Genomic DNA, 22,093 nt, shown 5'->3' on the forward strand with positions numbered 1-22,093 from the left:
GTTTGATGTGTCTTTCGCCATCCTCTTGTATTTACATTATGTATATTCTATTATTTTCTCGGCTTTTGTCCTTCAGTAGGATTGATAAAATTTACACTATATCAACATATCCTTTCTTTTCTAAATATACAATGTCTCTATGTATATGTGAGGATATGAGATGCCCTTAGATTCAATGTGTTTAGGATGATGTCATGTCTAGTGCCGCTACAGGATTAAGAGCCTTTGCTTTTTTCATTTTATGCTACCTTCAAATAAAAATTCTCAGTACTTTTTCATGAAAAAATAATTGTACATTTATTTTAAACTTATATGTATGTGTGTGAGCATCCCTGAGTTTACGTGTACTATGTGAATGCAGTAGCCTGAGGGGGAGAGAAGAAGTCATTAGATTCCCTAGTAGTGAACTTACAGGGCTCTGCAAGCTATCATGTTGGTGCTGGGAATGGAACTGAGATATTTTGTAAGAGCCATAAGAGAACTTCTGAATTCTCTTCATGTCACTGGTTGTAATTTTCCCTCAGGTAATGTAATGCCTGCTGTTCTGTGCTTTATATCTAATTTGTTTTTTTTCTGTTTTTTTTTTTCTGTACAACTTTGGTATTTTTCCTTATTTACAGGGCCTATTACCTGCACATTCATTCAAAAATATGAAAAACAATTTGATTGTGTTCTTATTCTTATATTTTAACTTTAAATAGATAGTGGACATCTCTAAGTTACTGCAATATGGTTTGCGTTTACACAGTTAATTACTTACCTTGTATTATGTTTTGTTATTGCCTGCTTTGGATAGGAGATACTCTCTGTAGTTAGTGTTCACTGAAGAACTCCGAAAAGTTGATGTTGCATGTCTAACTTCTCTTGGTAAAGCTCCTTGCTCATCTTGTAGTCAGCTTTAATTTACAGTTTGTTTTCCTCCAGAAACTGTTATAGATAATATGTTCTTAGGCAGTGGCTTATGAACACAATAGGTTTTGTGGGTTTCCTGAGTATTTTAAGCACATGACTTATCTCCAGGAGGAAATATTTAAATTTTAAGAAAATAACTACAAAATAGTGGATATATAATGGTTAGGATACAGTGAATAATTCAACTATAATTTGTATGTGAATAAGTTTTGAAAAATTCTAAGATAGAGGGTGTAGAATTTTAGAAATAAAAGAATTGATGCCTTTGAAAAGTTCAGTCAATCTGCTAAAATTAATGGAACCTAGAGAGTTAAGTATTTCTGTGTATTATAATAGTGATCAGATTCTCGAACATTATTAATTTCTCAAAGGTAGACTGAATGCCTAGAGACTTTTCAGTGTTTGTTTTTTTTATTATTTATTACAGTGCATGATTAAATGCAGAAAGTGAGTATGACCCACAGGCATAACTTAAATAGTGTATTTCACATGCTGTACTGCAGTCAGTAGCAGAACCAGATGCAGAATAAGTCAACAAACAGCCTGGCTCAGTTCAGGAAAGGAAATAGTCTTAATTGTCCATGGAACAGAGTATGCTTAGCCATGGAGATCATTCCATTCTCTAAAGACACTGAGAGTTCTAAGTTCCTCATTTGAAAGACTTCAGGCACATCTCTCCACAGTCCTTTCTCTTTCCCTTTCATGAAGAAATGTTAAGAAAGAGTTTTTAGCAAAAGTCTATGTCACACTTTAAAATATTGAGGATATGCCTATCATGGGTGACCTGGATCCACTGCAAATTCATCATGGTTGTATTTGTTGTCTAGAAAGCAATCTTGTGGGGCCAAAAGTAAGGAGGTGTGATGTGCTAGCACACTATGGCCCTACCAGGAACAAGGACAGGAAAAATGTCATTGTCTACTACATTATGAAAACCTAGCAAATACACACATCTTACAGCAGCTATGGCAGTTACAGGCAGCAGCAATGGCCACTCTGGTAGCTTGGGCTTCTGGAGGATCTTTCATTTCCTATACCCAAGGATCATTTTTTTTTTCAGCCTCTGGTGGGTAGCACTTTTGTGACTGTGGAAGGTCAGGCGAGGATTTCTGTGGTATCACGTCTCCAGGCAGAAGCCTTGGTTTATTTCTTTCCAGGATGGATATGAATACTTCTGTTCATTTTTAGCTGACTTTCTTGGTGGCTTCTTCAATAGTTGCAGTTCAATATTTTAAAGGCTTTCTAGTAATTAGATTTTTGCTTCTGTTATTTCAACCCGAAGTTGAAAAATACAATTGACTTTATGCAGTTCAAAGTTTGGTATGTAAATGAACTAGAAGACATTTTGTATTGTTTAAATTCGATTGAATTTAAACATTTTAAAAGATGATAATCAATATTTGAAACTACTTCATATTCCTGGATTCCCATGTAAGTGTGATTACATAGAGCTGAGTATTAAGACACTCCCCTCCATCCTCCTAGCTCCCTTTCTGTCTCTTCTGTAATATTTCCTGAGCCTTAGGAAGAGGGATGATACAGAGGTCCTATTTAGAGCCTAGAGGCATTCATTAATATTTTTCTAGGACTTTGACAAGATGTGACTCTCCACATTAATTATAAACTGAAAAATAACTTCTTTGTCTCAGACTGAGAGTAGCACTAGTCTGTGGGTATAAAGATGAAATATTAGAAGGCAACTTGACCACCACATATTCATTTAGGGAAACAATGGTGTATTGTCATCTTTCAAGCTTATGTTATCTCTCACAGTAAACATTTGAAAAAGGTTTATAGCACCAGATGTATAGTGTTTCACATGAAGCAGAAATCAAATCAAATCACAAAGTAGTTGGTTATTCACCCAATATCCTTGCTACCATTGCATCAATGGGCATATACAGCCTGGCAGGTCATTATCGTAGCATGCCGGGTTTGTGGTTGGGTTAGAATTGTGATGAAGACTAGCTAGGTCGGAAGAGGTTTGTAGCTTAGTAGCATCTTCCCTTCTCTGTGTCATGTATCTAAAGTGTGCAATGTCTTTAAAAACAAGTTCTTACTATTTTGGTTCTGATAGACAACAGAGCATAACATTAGTAATACCCTATTTTCTTCTTGGAGCTTCTTGGATTTCTCCAGCCAACAACTCATGGAAGGCATTTTGTACCTGACCCTGGGTGTCATTTATTATTTAAATAGCCATGATTTCTAGAAACAGCCTAATAGCTACTTCTGCTTTGTTATGTTAATGAAATGTATTTATATTTCAGCTTATTAAAATTTCCTTCCTATGTATTAAAATTGATTATTATTTACACACAGTTTAGCCAAGCTTTGAATTGCATTCATGTATTTGAAATAGTTTGCTTTGTTTATAAGTTGAAATTACCTATCAGTAAAGTGAGGATATAGTGCTGAGATAAACTGACCATTGGGAGCCTTGCCACAATAGATACATTAACAACACAACTCTTTCACATAAGGCTCAAGGGACCTCAAAGAAGGCAGACTTAATGATTTTAAGAGGACGCTCCCTGCATCTCTACTTTTCAGAGATATCATCATCATCTTGTGCAATGCCAGTCAAATCCCTGAGACCCAATGGTGAAGGTCTGAGTGAATAGATCTGAAAGTTTTGGATGCCTGGTCACCAGGTTTGCCTTTTACCATCAGTGACACATTCACTGACCTCAATGTACACGGTCTACACATTTTCAGTATGACTTTATCCATGGAAGGTTTTATGGTACAGTCAAAGCTGAGAATGGAAACTTGTCATCACCTGGAAGGTCACAGCCATCTTCTAAAAGTAAGAGTCCACCAACATCAAATGGGTAATGCTAGTTCAGAGTGTGTTGTAGAGTTAATGGTTGTCTTCATTACCATGGAGAAGGATGCAGTCTAATTGAAGCATGAGCCCTTCTGGTGATGCTCCTGTGTTTGCGATGAGTGTGAACCATGATAAGAATGACAACTCATTTAAAATCTTCAACAATGCTTCTTGTACCATCAAGTGCCAGTGTCTCTGGGGAAGGTTATCCATGATATTTTTAGCATTGTGGAATGACTCATACCCCACATGCCATGACTGATACACAGAAGATTTTGGATGGCCTCTCTAGGAAACTGTGGCATGATGGTGATGGGGCTGCCCAGAACATCATTCCTATGATGCTGCCAAGCTATGGGTATGGTCATCCCAGAGCAGAATTGAACTCTCAGTGACACCTTCTGGTGTTCCTATCCCCAATGCATCCCTCATGGATCTGACATGCAACCTGGAAAAAGCTTCCAAGAATGAAGGCATCAACAAGTTGGTGAACTAGGCTTCAGAGGGCCCACTAAAAGGCATCCTGGGCTATACCTGAGGACCAGGTCATTTCCCATAGTTTTAAGAGTGAAATACACTTTGTCATTTTTGAAGGCACCAGTTTGAAAGGGTTAATTTGTAGTGCTGTCTTTAATATGTAAACCATGCTGTTTCATAAGTATTCATTAGTATCTAAATTTGACCAATGTACATAACAAATAAAAATGGCATCAGGTTAAGAGTGGGGAGGGGCTTGAGGGAAGATAGAAAGGGAGAAAGGAATGTAAATCTATTTCTTTGCTTTTTCTCTATTTTAATATAATAGGTCAACTGACTTATTTATTTGTTTCCCCCTTTTATTGTGAACAGATTTTTCTTCTAGAATATATCCTAATTATAATTTCTCCTCCAACTACTCCTCCAGTTCCTCCCAACCTCTCTTACCATTTGGATCTACTTTCTTTCTGTCTCATTAGGAAATAACAGCCTTCTAAGAGATAACAACAAAACATAAAACAAAATGAAATATGATTTAAAACCCCATCACATCAAAGCCGGACAAGGAAAATCAACAACAGGAAAAAGAGTCCCAAGAGAAGTAACACAACCAGAGACCCACTCATTCACACACTCAGGGGTCCTATAAAAACACTAAAGCCAGAATGTATGTGCAAATGACATGGTGCAGACCTATGCAATTCATGAGCATAGTTACCCTTTTTTTCAGTCTCTGTGAATTCATATCTTCTTTGCTCAGTTGATTTAGAGGAATTTGTTATCTCGGTGTCCTCTACCCCCTCTAGCTCTTACACCGTTTGTGCTTCATCTTCTGCTGGGTTCTCTGAGCTCTGAGGGGAGGGACTTGATGAAGACATCTTATTTAGAGTGTGTTCCAATGTCGCTCTGTCTCAGTCTCTCTGTCTCTCTGTCTCTGTCTGTCTGTCTCTCTGTCTGTCTGTCTCTCTGTCTGTCTGTGTCTCTTTGTCTCTCTCTTTATCTCTTTGTATAATGTCTGACTGTGGGTATCTGCATTTCTTCCCATCTGCTGCAGGAGGAATGTTCTCTGATGTTGATATGTGGGTATTGCACAATAGCATTACTTTCCTTAAGCACCAATAATATTTGGTTTTACATAGGTCTCTGGGCTACTTAGATGCTGGTTCTTTGTCACTTAAATCGTGTTGGGTATATACTGTCTCATGGAGTGTACCTTAAGTCAAATCAGACATTGGTTGGTTACTTCCATGAACATTGTGCCAGTATTGTCCTAGCATATTTACAGGTAGAACAGCATTGTAGATCAAAGATTTTTATTGTTGTTTTGGTGTATACATTTCCCTTACAGAAGCCTGCATAGTACTTTCCTGTATTAATGACACTAAAACACAGGCATGAGGGTTCTAAGTAGGTGCTAGCTTGATATCAGTATATTCAGTGACTTGTGTGGGTGTTGTCTTCAGCAATGTGCTCTTGCTATAAGTTTGTGTAGAGTAACATATTGCCCTTGGCAACAGATTGGGTTGTTTGTGAGTTTCAATTGGACCACTTTGGTCAACAATTCAATTGGCTGTAACTCAGTTCTAGTCCTGAAAGCTTTGATTGGTGACAAAAGATGGTTAGTTGAGTCTATGTCTCTCCTATTATTTGGCAACTTCATTAGAATCAACTTCATATGCTTTGGGAAGCTTCCACTGCATTAGATTTCTATTCCACCACTCAGTTATATCTGTTTCTCCCCATATTTCCTACACCTATTCACCTGATCCCCTATTCCAATTTTGCCCACACCCTGTCCACTCATAAAAATCTATTCATCTCTCCTAGGGAGTTCTATGTATCCCCCTAGTGCCATACCCTATAGATAACTTCTCTTGGTCTATAGATTATACTTGGTTATTATTTATTTAATGGCTAATACTCACATAAAGAGAGTGCATACCATATCATACCATATTTATCCCTTTGGTTCTGGATTATCTCATGAGGAATATATGTATATATATTTCTAACTATTCTCCTGCAAATTTTACGATGTCATTATTTGACAACTGTATAATACTCCATTGAAAAATGTACATTTTCTTTATCCATTCTTCTGTTGAAGGGCATCTAAGTTGTTTCCAATTTCTGGCTCCTGTGAATAAAGTATCAATGAACATTCCAAAAGAACACTTTTAATATCTACCCAGGAGTTGTACAATTGGATCTTGAGGTAGAATGACTCCCAATGTTTTGTGGAACCAGCATATTGATTTCCATAGAGACTGTACAACTTCGTACTCTCAACAGCAATGGTGGAGTGTTCTCCCTACTCCACAACTCTGCCAAAGTATGTTGTCATTTGTGCTATTGATCTTAGCCATTATGACAGGTGAAATCTTAGAGTAGTCTTGATTTGAAATGTCTTTATGACTAAGGATGTAGGATATTTTTTAAGTGTATTTATTTATTTATTTATTTATATTCACTTTACATCCCAATCACTGCCACCCCATATCCTCATCTTCTCTCCCACAGTCCTTTCACTCATTTCTCCTCCCCTTTTCTTCTGAGAGAGTGGAGGCCCTCCCCAGATATCTCTCTACCCTGGTGAAGAAAGTCTCCATAGGGTTAGGCACATCTTCTCCCACTGGGACTAGACAAGATAATCTTCTCCCACTGAGACTAGACAAGACAGCCCAGGTAGAAAACCCTATTTCAAAGACAGGCAACAGCTTTAGAGTATTCTGAACTTTTTGGCTAGTTTCCACTTTGCAGTGAGTACATACCATCTACGTCCTTTTGGGTCTGGGTTCCCTCACTTAGGAAGATATTTTCTAGTTCCATCCATTTGCCTGAAAAATTTGCGATGCCTTTGTTTTTAATAGCTAAGTAGTACTTCATTGTGGAAATGTACCACATTTTCTATATCCATTCTTCTGCTGAGGGTCATCTGGATTGTTTCTTCCTTCTGGCTATTATAAATAAGGCTGGTATGAACAAAGTGGAACACATGTTCTTGTGATATGCTGGATTATCTTTTGGGTCTTCAGGCAAAACTATTTTCAGTTTTCTGAAGAACCACAAGACTGATTTCCAGAGTGATCGGACCATTTTTGCAATCCCACCAGCAATTGAGGAGTGTTCCTCTTTCTCCACATCCACATCCATTTTAAGGTGTTTCTTTAGCCTGTTGATGTTCCGGATCAATCAGGATGATGGAAGAAAGAGTCATTCCAGAATGAAATATGGCCTTGCACATAGCAGGGAGGTCAAACTTCGATGAACTGAAACTCAAACAGCAACAAGAAGGATATTTACTATTGTTACATAAAAGTGGTTTTTTGAGTAAAACAATTTCCTCATATCGAAGCTCCTAATCTAATCTAACTATTTTATGAAAAAAATCATACCCCTGTCACTTTAGTCCTTATTGTGTACTGTTTGCCATACTGAATAATGCAAGACATTTCAAGTGTGCAAGGACCACCTTTTGACTGAGTCACACTAAGGCTGTAAAGCTTCTTCAGGAAAACAACTCTGTAGATAACAGAGAACCATCACAATTCTCTAAAATGATTCTTCAAGATCAAAGTACTTCTACAAAATAACAATTCATTCTGATATTTATCATAGAACACAGAGAAAAACAACTATTTAGTTCTTATAGTTGCCTTAGGTACAATAACTCTACTAGAATTTCACTATAATTTGTCCACTTAAGATCTCTTTTTTAAGTAGGTATTTATTGTTATGAACTTTTTGCTCAGAACTGTTTTCATTATGCCCCATAAGTTTGGATATTTTATATATTAATTTTCATTGAACTGTAGAAAGGTTGTAATTATTATTTTTTAATTTCTGTCATGACCTCCTTTTCATTCTGTAGAGAATTGCTCTGTTTGTAAGCTTTCTGTTGTTTCTCTTGGTGTTAATAATCCATGGTGATCTGACATGAGGAAGGAAGTAATTTCGGTTTTCCTGGATCCCCTGAGACTTGCTTTCTGTCTGAGTATGCACTAATTTTGGAGAAAGTCTCACGAGGTACAGAGAAGAAGGTGTATTCTTTTGTCTTTTGGTAAAATGTTCTGTACCTATATTAGGTCCACCCATTTGGTTTATAATATCAGTTTTATCTAGCATTTCTCTGTTTAATTTTTACCTGGATGACCTATCATTGGTGAGAGTGAGATACTGAAGTTTCCCACTATCAGTATGTGAATGTCTATAAGTGATTTAAGCTGTAGTGGTGTTTATTTTAAAAACATGGTTGTCCTTACATTTGAAAGATAGATTTTAATAGTTGAAATGTCACCTCGGTTGTTTTTCCTCTTGGTGAGTTTGTAGTGTCATTCCCTATCTGTTTGGATTATTTTTGGTTTGAAGTCTATTGTGTTAGAAATTAAAATGGTTTCACTTGCTTCTTAGGTCTATTACTTGGAATATCTTTTTGAACCCATTAACCTGAGGTATTGTCTATCCTTAATGTTAAGGTGTGTTTTTTAGATGCAGCAAAACAATGATTCCTGTGTTTTCACCCACTCTGTCAATTTGTGTCTTTTTATTGGGGGAATTGAGACCATTGATATTGAGAGATACCAATTAGCATTTGCTTATTTTTGCTCCTTTGTTATTGTGGTAGTTGTTGGTGGTGGTGGTGGCAGTGGTGGTGGTGTGTGTGTGCTACAGTTCTTTGATTTTGCTTATCTGGATTATTTCCTGTGTTTTTATAGTTGTAGTTAATCTCTTTATGTTACAGTTTTTTGTTTTTTATATCTTATGTAGGGCTGGATTTGTATATAGATATTGCTTAAATTTGGTTTTATCATGAAATGCTTTATTTTCTCTATCTATGGTAATTAAAAAGTTCACTGAGTATTGATTGGCATCTAGGCTAAACATCTGTAGTGTGTTAGAGGCTGCAGCTCATCTGCCCAGGCCCTTCTGGCTTTTATAGTCTTAATTGAAAAGCCCAGGGCCAGGTTAATTCAATGAAGGATTCTTCCTTCCCAGAATATTCCTCAAATTATTACACAAAATAAAAACTGAAGGAACATGGTCAAATTCTGTTTACAAAGCACAGTTACCCTAATACCTAAAGTACTCAAAAATCCAACAAAAATTACAGACTTATTTCCCTTATGAACATAGATGAAAACTTTTCAATAAAATAGTTGCAAACCTATAACATCTTTCCGTTGTTCAATTAATGATATTTTCATAGTTAAGACATTGTGAGTATGTGTGTGTGTGTACCTACTTATGTCTGAACTCCTAAATGAACTTATTTTCAAAATGACTTCTCTATTGGTTGCAATTAAAAGCTTTCACATAAAAAGAAGACTCTGAGGATGCTTCTTGTGTTACATTTATGGCTTGCGTGTCAGTAAACTCACTATAACCCATCAGCCATCAGCCCACACTGTGACATGTGGTCTGTCTTTTATATTGCAAAGTAAGAATGGCCAGTATTCACATTTAGTGTTTTTGAATTAAGTAATACATACCAATACTCATTCTATTCACTCTCTTTGATCTAAGTTAAGTGTTATAAACTGAAGTTCCAAGAAAATATTGCACCCACGTTAGAGATTCTATAAGAGTGGGAGATTGATCAGAATATAGTATATTGTGGAAAGTTGTTAAGTTTCCAGTCCAGAGCTGTACTATCTGGATCAATATTTACCCCTTTTAATATCCATGTCTTGTAGATGTCTGTGTTTGACCTGCCATTCTTGGGACCAGTACTACAGCAGAATTACTTATGGTGCATATGGAGATCTGATATTTTCCTGGGTGAGAAGGGTATAGGGAATCTCTCCTTAGTGTGAATATATTTTAGTTTTTCAAGATAAAAAGGTTTTGGAGATTATTTTGATCCTCTTTCCTGATGAGAAACAGAGGGAGGGTAAAATCTGGGTGGGAGAGTGAGAGGGAGGGACAAAAAGGGGGCAGGATCAGGTATGGGAATGAATAAAAATATGTCACAGTATGGGATTGGTGAGGGGACCACTAGAAAGTCCCAGATGCCAGGGATGCAAAAGGCTCCCAGAAACTACTGGAGATGACATTAGCCAAAATGCTTAACAGTGGGGAGATAGAACCTGAAGAAGCCACCTTTAGAAGATAGACGTGGGCCCCAGTTGAGGTATGAGGTCACTTGCCCATCTCAAAAGTTTTAACCCAAAATTGTTCCTGTCTGAAAAAAAGGCAGGGACAAAAATGGAGGAGTAGATACTGAAGGAAAATCCATCCAGAGACCACCCCACCTTGGGATCTATCCTATGTGCAAACATCAAACCCTGACACTATTGCTGATGCCAAGATGTGCTTCCAGACGAGAGCCTGGTATGGCTGTCTTCTGAGAAGCTCTGTCAGTACCTGACTAAGATAGATGCAGAGACTTATATCCAACCACTGGACTGAGCCCAGGGACCCCAATGGAAGAGTTAGGAGAAAGACTGATGGAGCTGAAAAGGATTGCAACCTCATAGGAAGAACAAAAGTATCAACTCACCTGACCCCACAGAACTCCCAGGGACTAAACTACCAACCAAAGAGTATACATTAGTGGGTGAATGGCCCCACGCGACATATGTAGCAGATGACTATCTTATCTGGCACCAGTGAGAGGAGAGACACTTGGTCCTGTTGAGGCTTGATGCCCCAAAGAAGGCAGACACTAGAAAGGTGAGGAGAGAGTGGTTGAGTGGGTGGGGATGCACCCTCTTAAAGGCAAAGGGAATGGGTTGGGGTGAGTAGTTCATGGAGGAGAGACACTACAGGGGACAACATTTGAAATGTAAACAAATAAAATAATACAAAAAGAAAAAGGTTTTGGAGATAGACAGAGGATTAGCTACCTTTTTGTTGCTGTGATAAAATACCATGCTCCACATAACTTATGGAAGGAAGACTTTTTCTTAGCTTATGGTTCCAGAGGTTTAGTGTTCATAATGGTGGGAACAACATGGAAACAGGTCCCAGGTTTCACAGCAGGAGCTGGAAACTGAGATCTTATATCTTAAACTACAAGAATAAGGCAAAAGGAACAAGCTAGGCAAGGATTTAAGCCCACTCCTAAGTGACATAATTCTTTCATAAAGGACACAACATTTCCTCTTCTCAAAACAGTGTTATCAAGTCGGGACCACATGTTCAAATGCTGTGACTAAGTCGGGACATTTCTCATTTACAGCTTCACATAGCCCCTCATTTCAAGGAACTTAATGCCAGAACTTATGCAGCAAGTCAAATTATACCCAGAATCAAGAATAAAGAGAATAAACGTCATTGCTTGCTTGTTTACTCTCTTAGACCTTTTTCTTTTTCCTCATTCACACTGTTTGTGATACTCATGGGATAGTGCTACCCCAAACAGTTTATGTCTTCCTCTATTAAATAACAATCAAGACAGTCTGTAATAGACATGCCCACTGACCAACTTGATCTAGGAAGTACGTCCAAAGACTGCCTCCTCAGATAACTCTAGATTATGGTAGATAAGTTAAGAAATACAGAGGTATGAATATGAATAAAATACATTGTATACATATGAGTTTTAAAGGGTAAGACAATCAACTTAAAAACCAAAACCAAAACTTTATGCTGTGATTAAAAGTATTCATTGTAAATAACTCACATAATTGGTATTATGAAACTTTTCTGATTTGTATCTTATCTGTATTTCACACCTAAAATGTGAAAATTAGCACTGAATATGTAATCCATTTATTAAAATGTCACAACTCATGATGAATATTCTGAAAATTATGCATTACATCAGTCTTTTATCTTTGTCATTATGCGCATTTAAAAATATAGAAAACTAAAATTTAATTTATTTTCTTTAAAACGACTCTATTTTCCATCTTGTTTTCAAGATAATACGATGAGAAACTTTTTGGAGTTTCTCCTTCCTGAAAGTTGTGTAAGTGAATCAAATATATTTACCAAAACTCTATTGGATCTGAAACTGTTAAGACCATGTAAAGAAGTATACTAATTTTTTTGCTATTGCAATATCATGTAAGTAAAATTAAGCAACATGAAATTGTAAACCATCTGAATAATCAGTTTGGTACACTGTGGTTTTACTACTCCAAGCAGAGTTTGAATTTGTTTTCTCCAAAGATGTACAATTAAGTTTTAATTTTCCCCAGGAAATTAAGTCACACTGGGAATATTAAGAAGAGAAATATTTTCAAGAGTCAGACTTGAGTTGTGAAAATATTGTGGTTATATCCACAGAGGAAAATCATAGAATCTGAATATTTTGTAAGAATAAAGAAGTGGAAATATTCCTTAAAACAAAATGTTTACATCATTTAGTTTATTGATTGAACTCTGTAGCTTTGTAGGATTACAAAAGACAAAACCTAAAATGTGAAATATCAGCTGTGGCAATAAATCAATTATTTAGTAACAGACTTTCAAGGAACCGGTCATGAAATCAAGACTTAAAACAGCAGCAGCAGCAGCAGCAACAGCAACAACAACAACAACAACAAAAACAGCAACAACAACAACAACAAAATTATCTTAGAAATGTCCTTCAGAAAGTAACTTTTCTAATCTATGCAGACAGCTAACTGAGTTAATTTTAATTCGTTCTTAAAGGGTCTTTACACTAGGTAGATGTTTATGACATGGAAGTAGCCTACGATTTGTTAGCAATTTCAAGTTAGAGATTGAATAAGCTGATTGAGATTTCCCCACAATTATGTAATGAGTGAACATATTTTAGATGCACATGTAAGAACAGGCAGTACTTGTCTTTCTGCATTTATTGAAGTCACATAAATAGAAAGTAGAATCATAGTTACCATAGGAGTGGAGTTAGCCAGATAGGACAAGGGTGATGCTGACCCCAGGGTAATGTCTCAGTTAGGATACATATGCAAAATATATAGTCCATGACCATGTGATGCAATACTCCAAATTTGCTTAAAAAATTTCTACACCCATAAATTATGAAAAATATATAAGTTGATGAATAGATTAATTCACATGGTTTAATCACTTTTTCTGCCTCACATAATATACCCTGTTTATGGATTCCTCTTTCTTTGCTCCACTTAGTTCCTCCCTACCTCTCCTTCGGTCTGGATCCTCTCCCTTTATAATGTATACCTGTGTAATGTAACCTATAGCCAGATAGAATTTTTTTCAGTTGAAATTAAATGTAAGTTAAGCAAACATTTTCATTCATAATTCTATGTAGAGATTATAAAGGAATTTATAGATTTAACTATTAAATTCTTGATCAAGAATTGCCAAGTAGTAGCTGTTTCTACCACAAATCATGATGTAGTAAAATATGTTTAGAAACAAAAATCTAACTAATAACAATGGATATATTATTTTGAAAATGATACAATATAAAAATAGTTTATGCAAGACAGATATATTTTGAATAATCGGACAAAATGAATATACCATTTTAAAGTATTCCACCATCAGACAGAACAAATATTACAAAGGACACGGTAATGTCTTCAAATATTTGCTGCTTCATATAGATGTTCTGATACTAAATTTAGACCTATAAACTATTACATAGTGTGACCTCAGGAATGTGCATATGTGCACATTGTCTGTTGATCTGCATATGTCACTTGAGCAGTGAACACAATTTGCATTTACTGTGAAACATTGTGTTCTAGTCTGAAGAATTTAGTGTACATAATTGAATCCCAAAGCCTATGACATTCTACAGAATTCTTGATTAATATACTGGTTCCCTACTTTGGGCTTTCTGACATTTATTCACATTTCAAGAGAATTATGATTTATGATCTTAGAAATTAATATCATAGCTTACTAAACTCTACAAGCTACACTTTATAGAAATAATTATCTTACTTTGAACAAAGTACTTTGTAACAGGTTTTCAAAAAATTCTGTCATCCTGCCTGTATTCCCAGAGGCCTTCTGGCACTGGGGATATCCACATAATACTAACCTGCATCTCCTCCTGTGCCCCAATCCCCTGTCTTCCAGTAGCTCAGGAGAGAGGCCTGCAGTGGTGAGATGCACCCAGAACCCCACACTTCATTTTCTAGCCCACAACTCAGCTTGTATTTCCAGAAGGCTGCCAGCACTAGCAACAATCACATTGATAAAAGTCAGTGTAAGAAAACAATTAATAAGAGCCAGAGAACTTTGGCCCCACCAAGGTCCAGCTAACTTACTACAGCAAACTCTGGGAAGCCTAACACAGATGAAACACAAGAAAATTAAATACAATTTTCTGAAGACAGTAGAGGCCTTTAAGGAGGAAATGAATAAATGTTTCCTCTGTATCAGTAATTTAATTCATTCATTCATTCATTCATTCATTCACTCATTCATTCATTCGCTTATTTATTTACATCCCAAATGTTGTTTCCCCTCCTAGTCCCTCTCAGTCCCTTCCAGTCCCTTCCTCACAGATTCACTTTTCCCAAACTCCCTCCTCTTCTTCTCTGAGAGGGTGGAGAAATCCTCGGAATTCTTCCACCTTGGCACATCAAGACTCTGTTAGATTAGGTGTATCCTCTCTCACTAAGGCTATACAAGGTTTCCATGGACTCAGCTGCATGTCTGCTGCATATCTGTCGGGGCCTCGTTCCAGCCCTTGTATGTGCTTTGGTTGTTGGCTCAGTCTCTGACAGCTCTCAGGATCCAGGTTAGTTGACTCTGCTGTTCTTCTGTGGGGTTCCCTTCCCTTTCAGGGCCTTCAAACCTTTGCCAACTCTTCCATACATGTCCTGAGCTCCATCCAATGTTTGACTGAGGGTCCCCTGCTGCGTAGAACCTCTCAGAGGACAGTTATCCTAGGCTCCAGTTATGTTAGCAAGCATGATGGAGTATCATTGTTAGTATTCTGTCTAAACTCCACCTCCACAGTTACCTGGCAACAGCAGGGTAGGCCTGCCCACTATAAAAGCGGCTACTTGGTCCCTCCTCTCTCTCTTGCTCTCTTGCTCTCCTGCTTTTTTGCCTCTCTCTAGCTTCTCTCTGTCCCCTGTCCCCTCCCCCCTTCCCTTCCCCCTCTTTCCACGTGGTCATGGCCGGACTCTACCTCTCTCCCCTCTCCTCTCCTCCTCTTCCCTCCCTTCCCCTCCCCTCTCTCCCTCTCTCTACCTCCCTCCTGGCTCCCCTCCCCATGCCCTGAATAAACTCTATTCTATGCTATATCTGTGTGTGACAGGTCCCTCAGGGGAAAGAGACACCTCAGCATGGGCCCACTGAGAGATCCCCTTCCCCCATATCTCTCTACACACCCATGGAACTTCAATCATTAATAGTGAAAGGGATTGGTGTTTGCCCATAGGATGGGTTTCAAGTTGGGATCTATCTGATCTATCTCTGCATTTTTTTTAGACAGGACAAATTTGGGGTCAAAAGTTTTGTGGGTGGGTAGTGGCCTTATCCCACTAGTGAGGGTCCTGCCTGGCTACTATAAGTGGCCTCTTCAGATTCCATGTCCCCACTGTTAGCCATTTTGATCAAGGTCACCTGTATTGATTTCTAGGAGCCTTCCCTATCCCTGGTCTCTGGAACTCCCTAGAGATTTGCTCCTCCCACAACTGCCACATTCCATTAATTCTCCTGGCCTTCTGAGCCTATGGGCCTCCTGCCACTCCCTACACCTGCTCCTGCCTCCCTATTCCACTCTCTGTCCCCTCTTCTGCCAAGTTGCTTCCCTCCCTCTGCCTCCTATGACCATTTTGTTTCCCTTTCTTAGTGTGATTCAAATATCTTTGTTCAGGCTTTCCTTCTTGTTTAGTTTCTTTGGGTCTGAGGGATATATTATGGGTATTATGTACTTTATGGCTAATATCCACTTATCAATGAGAAAATACCATGACTGTCCTTTTAAATATGAGCTACATCACTCAGGATGGTATATTCTAGTTCTTTCCATTTGCTTGGAAAATTCATGATGCTCTTGGAGTGCTGAGTAGCATTCTAGTGTGTAAACAAACCACATTTTCTGAATCCACATTTTGTTTGAGGGACATCTGGGTGGTTTCCAGTTTCTGGCTATTTGAATAAAGCTGCTATGAATGGAGTAGAGCGTGTGTCCTTGTGATATGGTAGAACATCCTTTGAGTATATGCCCAGGAGCACTATAGCTGGCTCTTCAGATAGAACTATTTCCAATTTTCTGAGAAACTGCCAAATTTCCAGAGTGGTTGTATAAGTTTGCGCTCTCACCAGCAATGGAGTAGTGATCCCCTTTCTCCATGACCAACAACTAAAGGGACAGCACATGCTGCAGAGGGTTGGAATAAAGTAGAATCTCAGAGTCCTTTTGTTTTGCATTTCCATGATGACTAGGAATGTTTAACATTTCTTTGAGAGCGTCTCAACCATTCAAGAAACAATACCCTTCGTGATAGCCACAAAATATAAAATATCTTGATGTAACTGTAACCAAGCAAGTTACAAAACTGTATGAGAAGAAATCCAAGTCACTTAAAAGAGAAACTGAAGAACATATATGATGATGAAAAGATTGCTCATACTCATGGATTGGTGGTGGGATTAACAGTGAAAATGGCCAGATTTCCAAAATCAATACACAGAGTAAATACAGTTTCAATCAAAATTGCAACACAGTTATTTACAGGTCCTGAAAGAACAATATTCAACTTCATATGGAAAAACAAAACACCCAGCATAGCTACTAAAATCCTCTATTGCTATAAAAGAACTTCTGGAGGCATCACCATCCCTGATTTCAAGCTGTATGATAGAACAATTTTTAGTAAAAACGGCATGGTATTGGCCTAAAAACAAACAGGTTGATCAATGGAATAGACATGAAGATGTAGAAGTAAACCCATATAACTATGAACACTTGATTTCTGACAAAAAAGTCAAAACCACATAATGGATAAAAATAATAAAAGCATCTTCAACAAATGGTGCTTGTCTAACTGCATGTATGCATGTAGAAGAATGCAAATAGATTAGTATTTTTCACTATCTATGAAACTCATATTCAAGTGGATCAAAAATCCCACAATAAAACTGGAAACACTATAAAATAGAAACATGATAGAATAGAAACTAGGACTAGCCTTGAATGCATTGTTGCAAGAGACAACTTTTTGAACAGAGTACCAACATCTCAGGCACTAAGGTCGACAGTAAATAAATGGGATCTCATGAAACTGAACATTTTCTCTAAGGCAATGAAGACCATCAAAGGATAAAACGCAGCCTACAGAATGGGAAAAGGTCCTACTCAACCCTATATTAAGCAGAGGGCTGATATCCAAAATATATAAAAACTCAAGGAATTAGACATCAACAAGCCAAATAATGAAATTTAAAAAAAAAAGAGTATAGATCTAAACAGAGAATTCATGGCAGAGGAATATTTAATGTCTGGGAAACACTTAAAAGAAATATTCAATATCCTTAATAATCATGAAAATATAAATGAAAAGAATTCTGAGACTGGATCTTACGGAAGTCAGAATGGCTAAGATCAAAACCCCAAACAACAACTCATGCTAGCAAGAATGTGGAGCAAGGACAACACTTCTCCATTGCTGGTGGAAGTGCAAACTTGGACAACCACTGTGTATTTCCATTTGGTGTTTTCTCAGAATATTGGAAATATATCTACCTTAAGGCCCAGCTATAGAACTCTGGCACATTCCCCCAAAATGTCCAACTTTGCCAAAAGGACACTTATTCAACTGTGTTCATAGGAGCATTATTCATAATAGCCAGAAACTGGAAACAATCTAAATGTCTCTTAACTAAAGAATGGATAATGAAAATGTGGTACATTTACACAATGCATTATTACTCATCTGTTAAAATCAAGGCAATAATGAAATTTGAAGGCAAATGGATGGGACTAGAAAAGATCATCCTGAGTGAAGTAACCCAGACCCAGAATGACAAACATGGTAAGTACTCACTTATTAGTGGATGTTATCCATAGGGTATAGAATATTCATGTTACAATCCCCAGAATGAGAAAAGGTAAGTAACAAGGAGAACTGATGGGAGAATGCATGAATCTCAATAAGAAGGGGAAACACAATAGATATAAGGGGTGTTTGGAGGGAGAGAACTGGGTGACAGAAGGATTAGGGAGAGTGTGGGGGAAAGAAAGGAGAGAGAACTGCAATCTCTGGACTAATCTAGAAACCTAGGATGATGGAATCTGAAAAGACTACTGTAGAGGTTTAGTCTTTTACTGTCTATTGTGATACTAAGTGGTGGTCCCCAAGACACAAGCCTGCACATAGCCCCTGGGACCCTGTGCCCAAGTTAATTCTAATTGGTGAATAAAGATATCAACAGCTAGTAGCTGGGCAGAAGAAACAGGTGGAGTTAAGGTTTGGTGAACTTGGGAGAAGAAGAAGGAAGAAGCCGCCATGGAATTGAAGAACATGCGGGAGAGGAGAAAGGAGAGCCACTATGAGTTAGCTGAGCTATAACAATGTGGACATGTGGGTTTGCAAATTGGAGATAAGAGCATCCCAGAAGGGACAATGAAAGGTAGTTAAGTAATAACTTGGGTTATGGATAAGAAGATCTATTCTGACAGGATGGAGGGTAGTCTGTTGCCCAGATATTGTGCTGCCTAATGCAGTTTTAAAACATCACGTGCAACATCTTCATATCCAAACCTCAATGAAATATCTCTTTAATTTTGTTTAATTTTATTTAGTAATTTTATTGTTGTTTTTACAGCATGAATCCCAACAGACTTTTATAAGCTTTTATTGGTCTACAACTCATGCTCCTCCCCTTTTTCTGAGTCTGTTTTATAGGCATACATAAGAATATGCAGGTATAATTATATATAATTAAAGGTCATGTAAGTCTAAAGAAGTGGAGAACTGAATATAAACTCGGGCTGATTTGAGAGATTGTTTCTATCGTTTCAACATTTTTGTAGAATTTATTTTTGTACAGTATTTAAAAAATTAGTCTAATATACATAACTGCAATCAGAGATACCCATAGGAAAGTTACAAATGGCAGGTGAGGATGTCGCTGGACACCCTTCTTGTAGAGTTGTACAAAGCACAGAGGAGGAAGACGAAGAAAGCTCACAACTCTGCAAAGGGGACTAGGGATTCCTAGTGGGAAATCATAATCAAGTAAAACTTTGAATCTTAAAAGAGCCAATATCAGTTCTGTAGCATGGAATGGAAGCACAAGCTCACTAATTAAGATTCTCTAGGCACACATCCAGCAAGGAAGTAGTCATAAAGTAGAGAGTAACTGTTTGTGATTGTAATGACTTTTCTCAGAAATCTTGTCCTCAAAATAGATATTCTCATCTGAGTGAGGCAATGCTTTGGAGACTTATGTAAGATTGCTATTTCATTTTGTGTATGTGAGAACACATTTGCCAAGAAACTCAAATAAAAATTCCCTGTGCAATTCTTCTAGGAGTTCATAAACAAATTTGTGGTGCTATGTATAATTTTCTTTATTATTGGATACTTGGCCCTCTCAGTACTATACAGAGGGAGGGTCTAAGAGCTCCAAAACTAAAGAAGATTCTAGGAGAACAAAGGTATGCATAAAGTCATCTATGACTTGTATCTTAAAACCCAAAGGTATGTAAAATATAAATACTGCATAAAAGTTTTTATGTATTGTCCTTTTCAGTTTTAACTGATAGTAAAGACAAAAGAAAGAGAGGAAATTACTATAACTAACTCAGATGTTTATTTGCATGCTTTCTGGACAGATATACATATTACAGTTAGCGTAAAGAGGAAATAGAGGCTCCTGAGAAATTAAGATGAGTTTCTGAGAATCTTTCTATGATTTGCTGTGTTACTTCAACCCAAGGTTGTAAAACAATAATTTTAACTTATCATTCTGGAGTCAGAAAAGTTGTTTGGTAATGTCACCTTCTATTCTTACAGATGTTATACAGGAAGCAAATAATTATGGAAAATGACTCTTTGGTGTCTGAATTTATTCTTATGGGACTGACAGATCAACCTGAACTCCAGTTGTCCCTGTTTGTTCTCTTTTTGATAAACTACACAGCCACTGCGATGGGCAACTTCAGCTTAATGAGTCTTATTTTCTTGAATTCAACCCTTCATACCCCCATGTACTTTTTCATCTTCAATCTGTCCTTCATTGATTTCTGTTATTCAATGGTCTTTACCCCCAAAATGCTGATGAGTTTCTTTTTAGAGAAGAACATCATCTCCTTCAAAGGATGCATGACTCAGCTTTTCTTCTTCTGCTTTTTTGTGAACTCTGAGAGTTATGTGCTGACAGCCATGGCCTATGATCGCTATGTGGCCATCTGTAAGCCTTTACTATACAAGGCAATCATGTTACCTAGGATCTGTTGTCTTCTGATGTTTGTTTCATATTTGATAGGGTTTGCTAGTGCTATGATCCTCACAGGCTTAATGCTTAGGCTCAACTTTTGTAATAGCAACATCATCGATCACTACATGTGTGACATCTTCCCTGTTATTCGGATCTCCAGCAGTGACACCTATGTCAATGAGCTTGTGAGCTCTGCTGTGGTGGGTACAGGTATCATTTTATGTTGTCTCCTTATCTTAATCTCTTATGCACTTATTCTTTTCAATATTATTCATATGTCCTCAGGTAAGGGTTGGTCCAAAGCCCTGGGCACTTGTGGGTCTCACATCATAACTGTTAGTCTCTTCTATGGATCTGGGCTCCTTGCTTATGTCAAGCCATCATCTTCTGAAACTGTGGGCCAAGGAAAATTTCTCACAATGTTTTATACATGTCTGGTGCCCATGCTGAACCCTCTCATTTATAGTCTCCAGAATAAAGATGTCAAGGTCGCTGTGAAGAAAACCTTGAAGAGAATCACAAGTTAATCAAACCAGTGGTGCTTCTCAGAGCCCTGTCCCCAGTGGGTTAATGTGTCCTTTTCATTACCAATCTTTTATTCTTTGTGCTTCTCCTTATATTTGGACAAGTTGAACCCAATTTCTACTATATCATTTTTCTTCTCATTATGAATTGTAAATATGTGTGTACCTGTTTTGCGACTTAATATGCTTAGATTTATGCTGGTGTTGTGCTATGTAATCTCACATATGTATTCTTTACAATTCATTTCTTTTTAACTTTTGGAAACTATATTTTTAACTATTCCCTTATTTGATGGTATTATGACCTACAGATATATTCCATAAAGGAAATGATGAGAAAAATTGTAGGCTTGGAATAACTCCCCAAATTTAATTATTATCCAGTCTCTTTTTAATGATTTTAGCTTCAACGCTGTGATGGACGTCTCTAATTTATTAAACTATGGTTTTAATTTTATAGATATTTGAGTGTGTATTAGGCCTATTTCTCTGCCCAATGTCTCAAATCTTTCAATTCTGATAATAGATGTTAATGTCTAAGTTGTTTTCTGTGTTACCTCAAATGGGTACTATGTTGTAAAAATAAAAATAAAACAGATGAGTGTACTTCTGAAAAGCAAAACTTCCTTAATGCATAGGGATATAGCTGATAGATAGTCTTGTTTGTGGTTCCAATTAAAAAAGATTTACTGCAAAATAAATCTCTACTTCTCATCTATCTATCTATCTATCTATCTATCTATCATCTATCTATCTATCTATCTATCTATCTATCTATCTATCTATCTATCTAATCTATCTATGTCTTGTAGTTGAATAAATGCCTGTATAACTTTTGTAAGACCATACAATGAATGATACAGATCTCAATTTAGTACCTTATTTATCTTATGAAGAGATGAATAGGGGCAGGAATAGAAGAGATGGCTTAGTGAATAAAGACATATGCTCTTCTTGCAGAAGACCAATGATTAGTCTTCAGCACCCACATTGTAGCTCACCACAAATTCATGTAACTACAATTCAAGGGGGCTCAATGCCT

The 22,093-nt window shown here is 37.2% G+C and overlaps 1 protein-coding gene across 1 annotated transcript; it reads left to right on the top strand.

The window, feature by feature from the left end:
• Positions 1-20,097: 20,097 nt before the first annotated feature.
• On the top strand, positions 20,098-21,054 carry LOC114611224 (olfactory receptor 143-like). The gene has a single exon (XM_028755872.1). The coding sequence runs from the start codon at positions 20,104-20,106 to the stop codon at positions 21,052-21,054; it is 951 nt and encodes a 316-aa protein (XP_028611705.1). The 5' UTR covers positions 20,098-20,103.
• The last annotated feature ends 1,039 nt before the right edge of the window (positions 21,055-22,093 follow it).

The sequence above is a fragment of the Grammomys surdaster genome, unplaced genomic scaffold (assembly GCF_004785775.1).
Source record: "Grammomys surdaster isolate TR1022 unplaced genomic scaffold, NIH_TR_1.0 126086, whole genome shotgun sequence".
NCBI lineage: Eukaryota > Metazoa > Chordata > Mammalia > Rodentia > Muridae > Grammomys > Grammomys surdaster.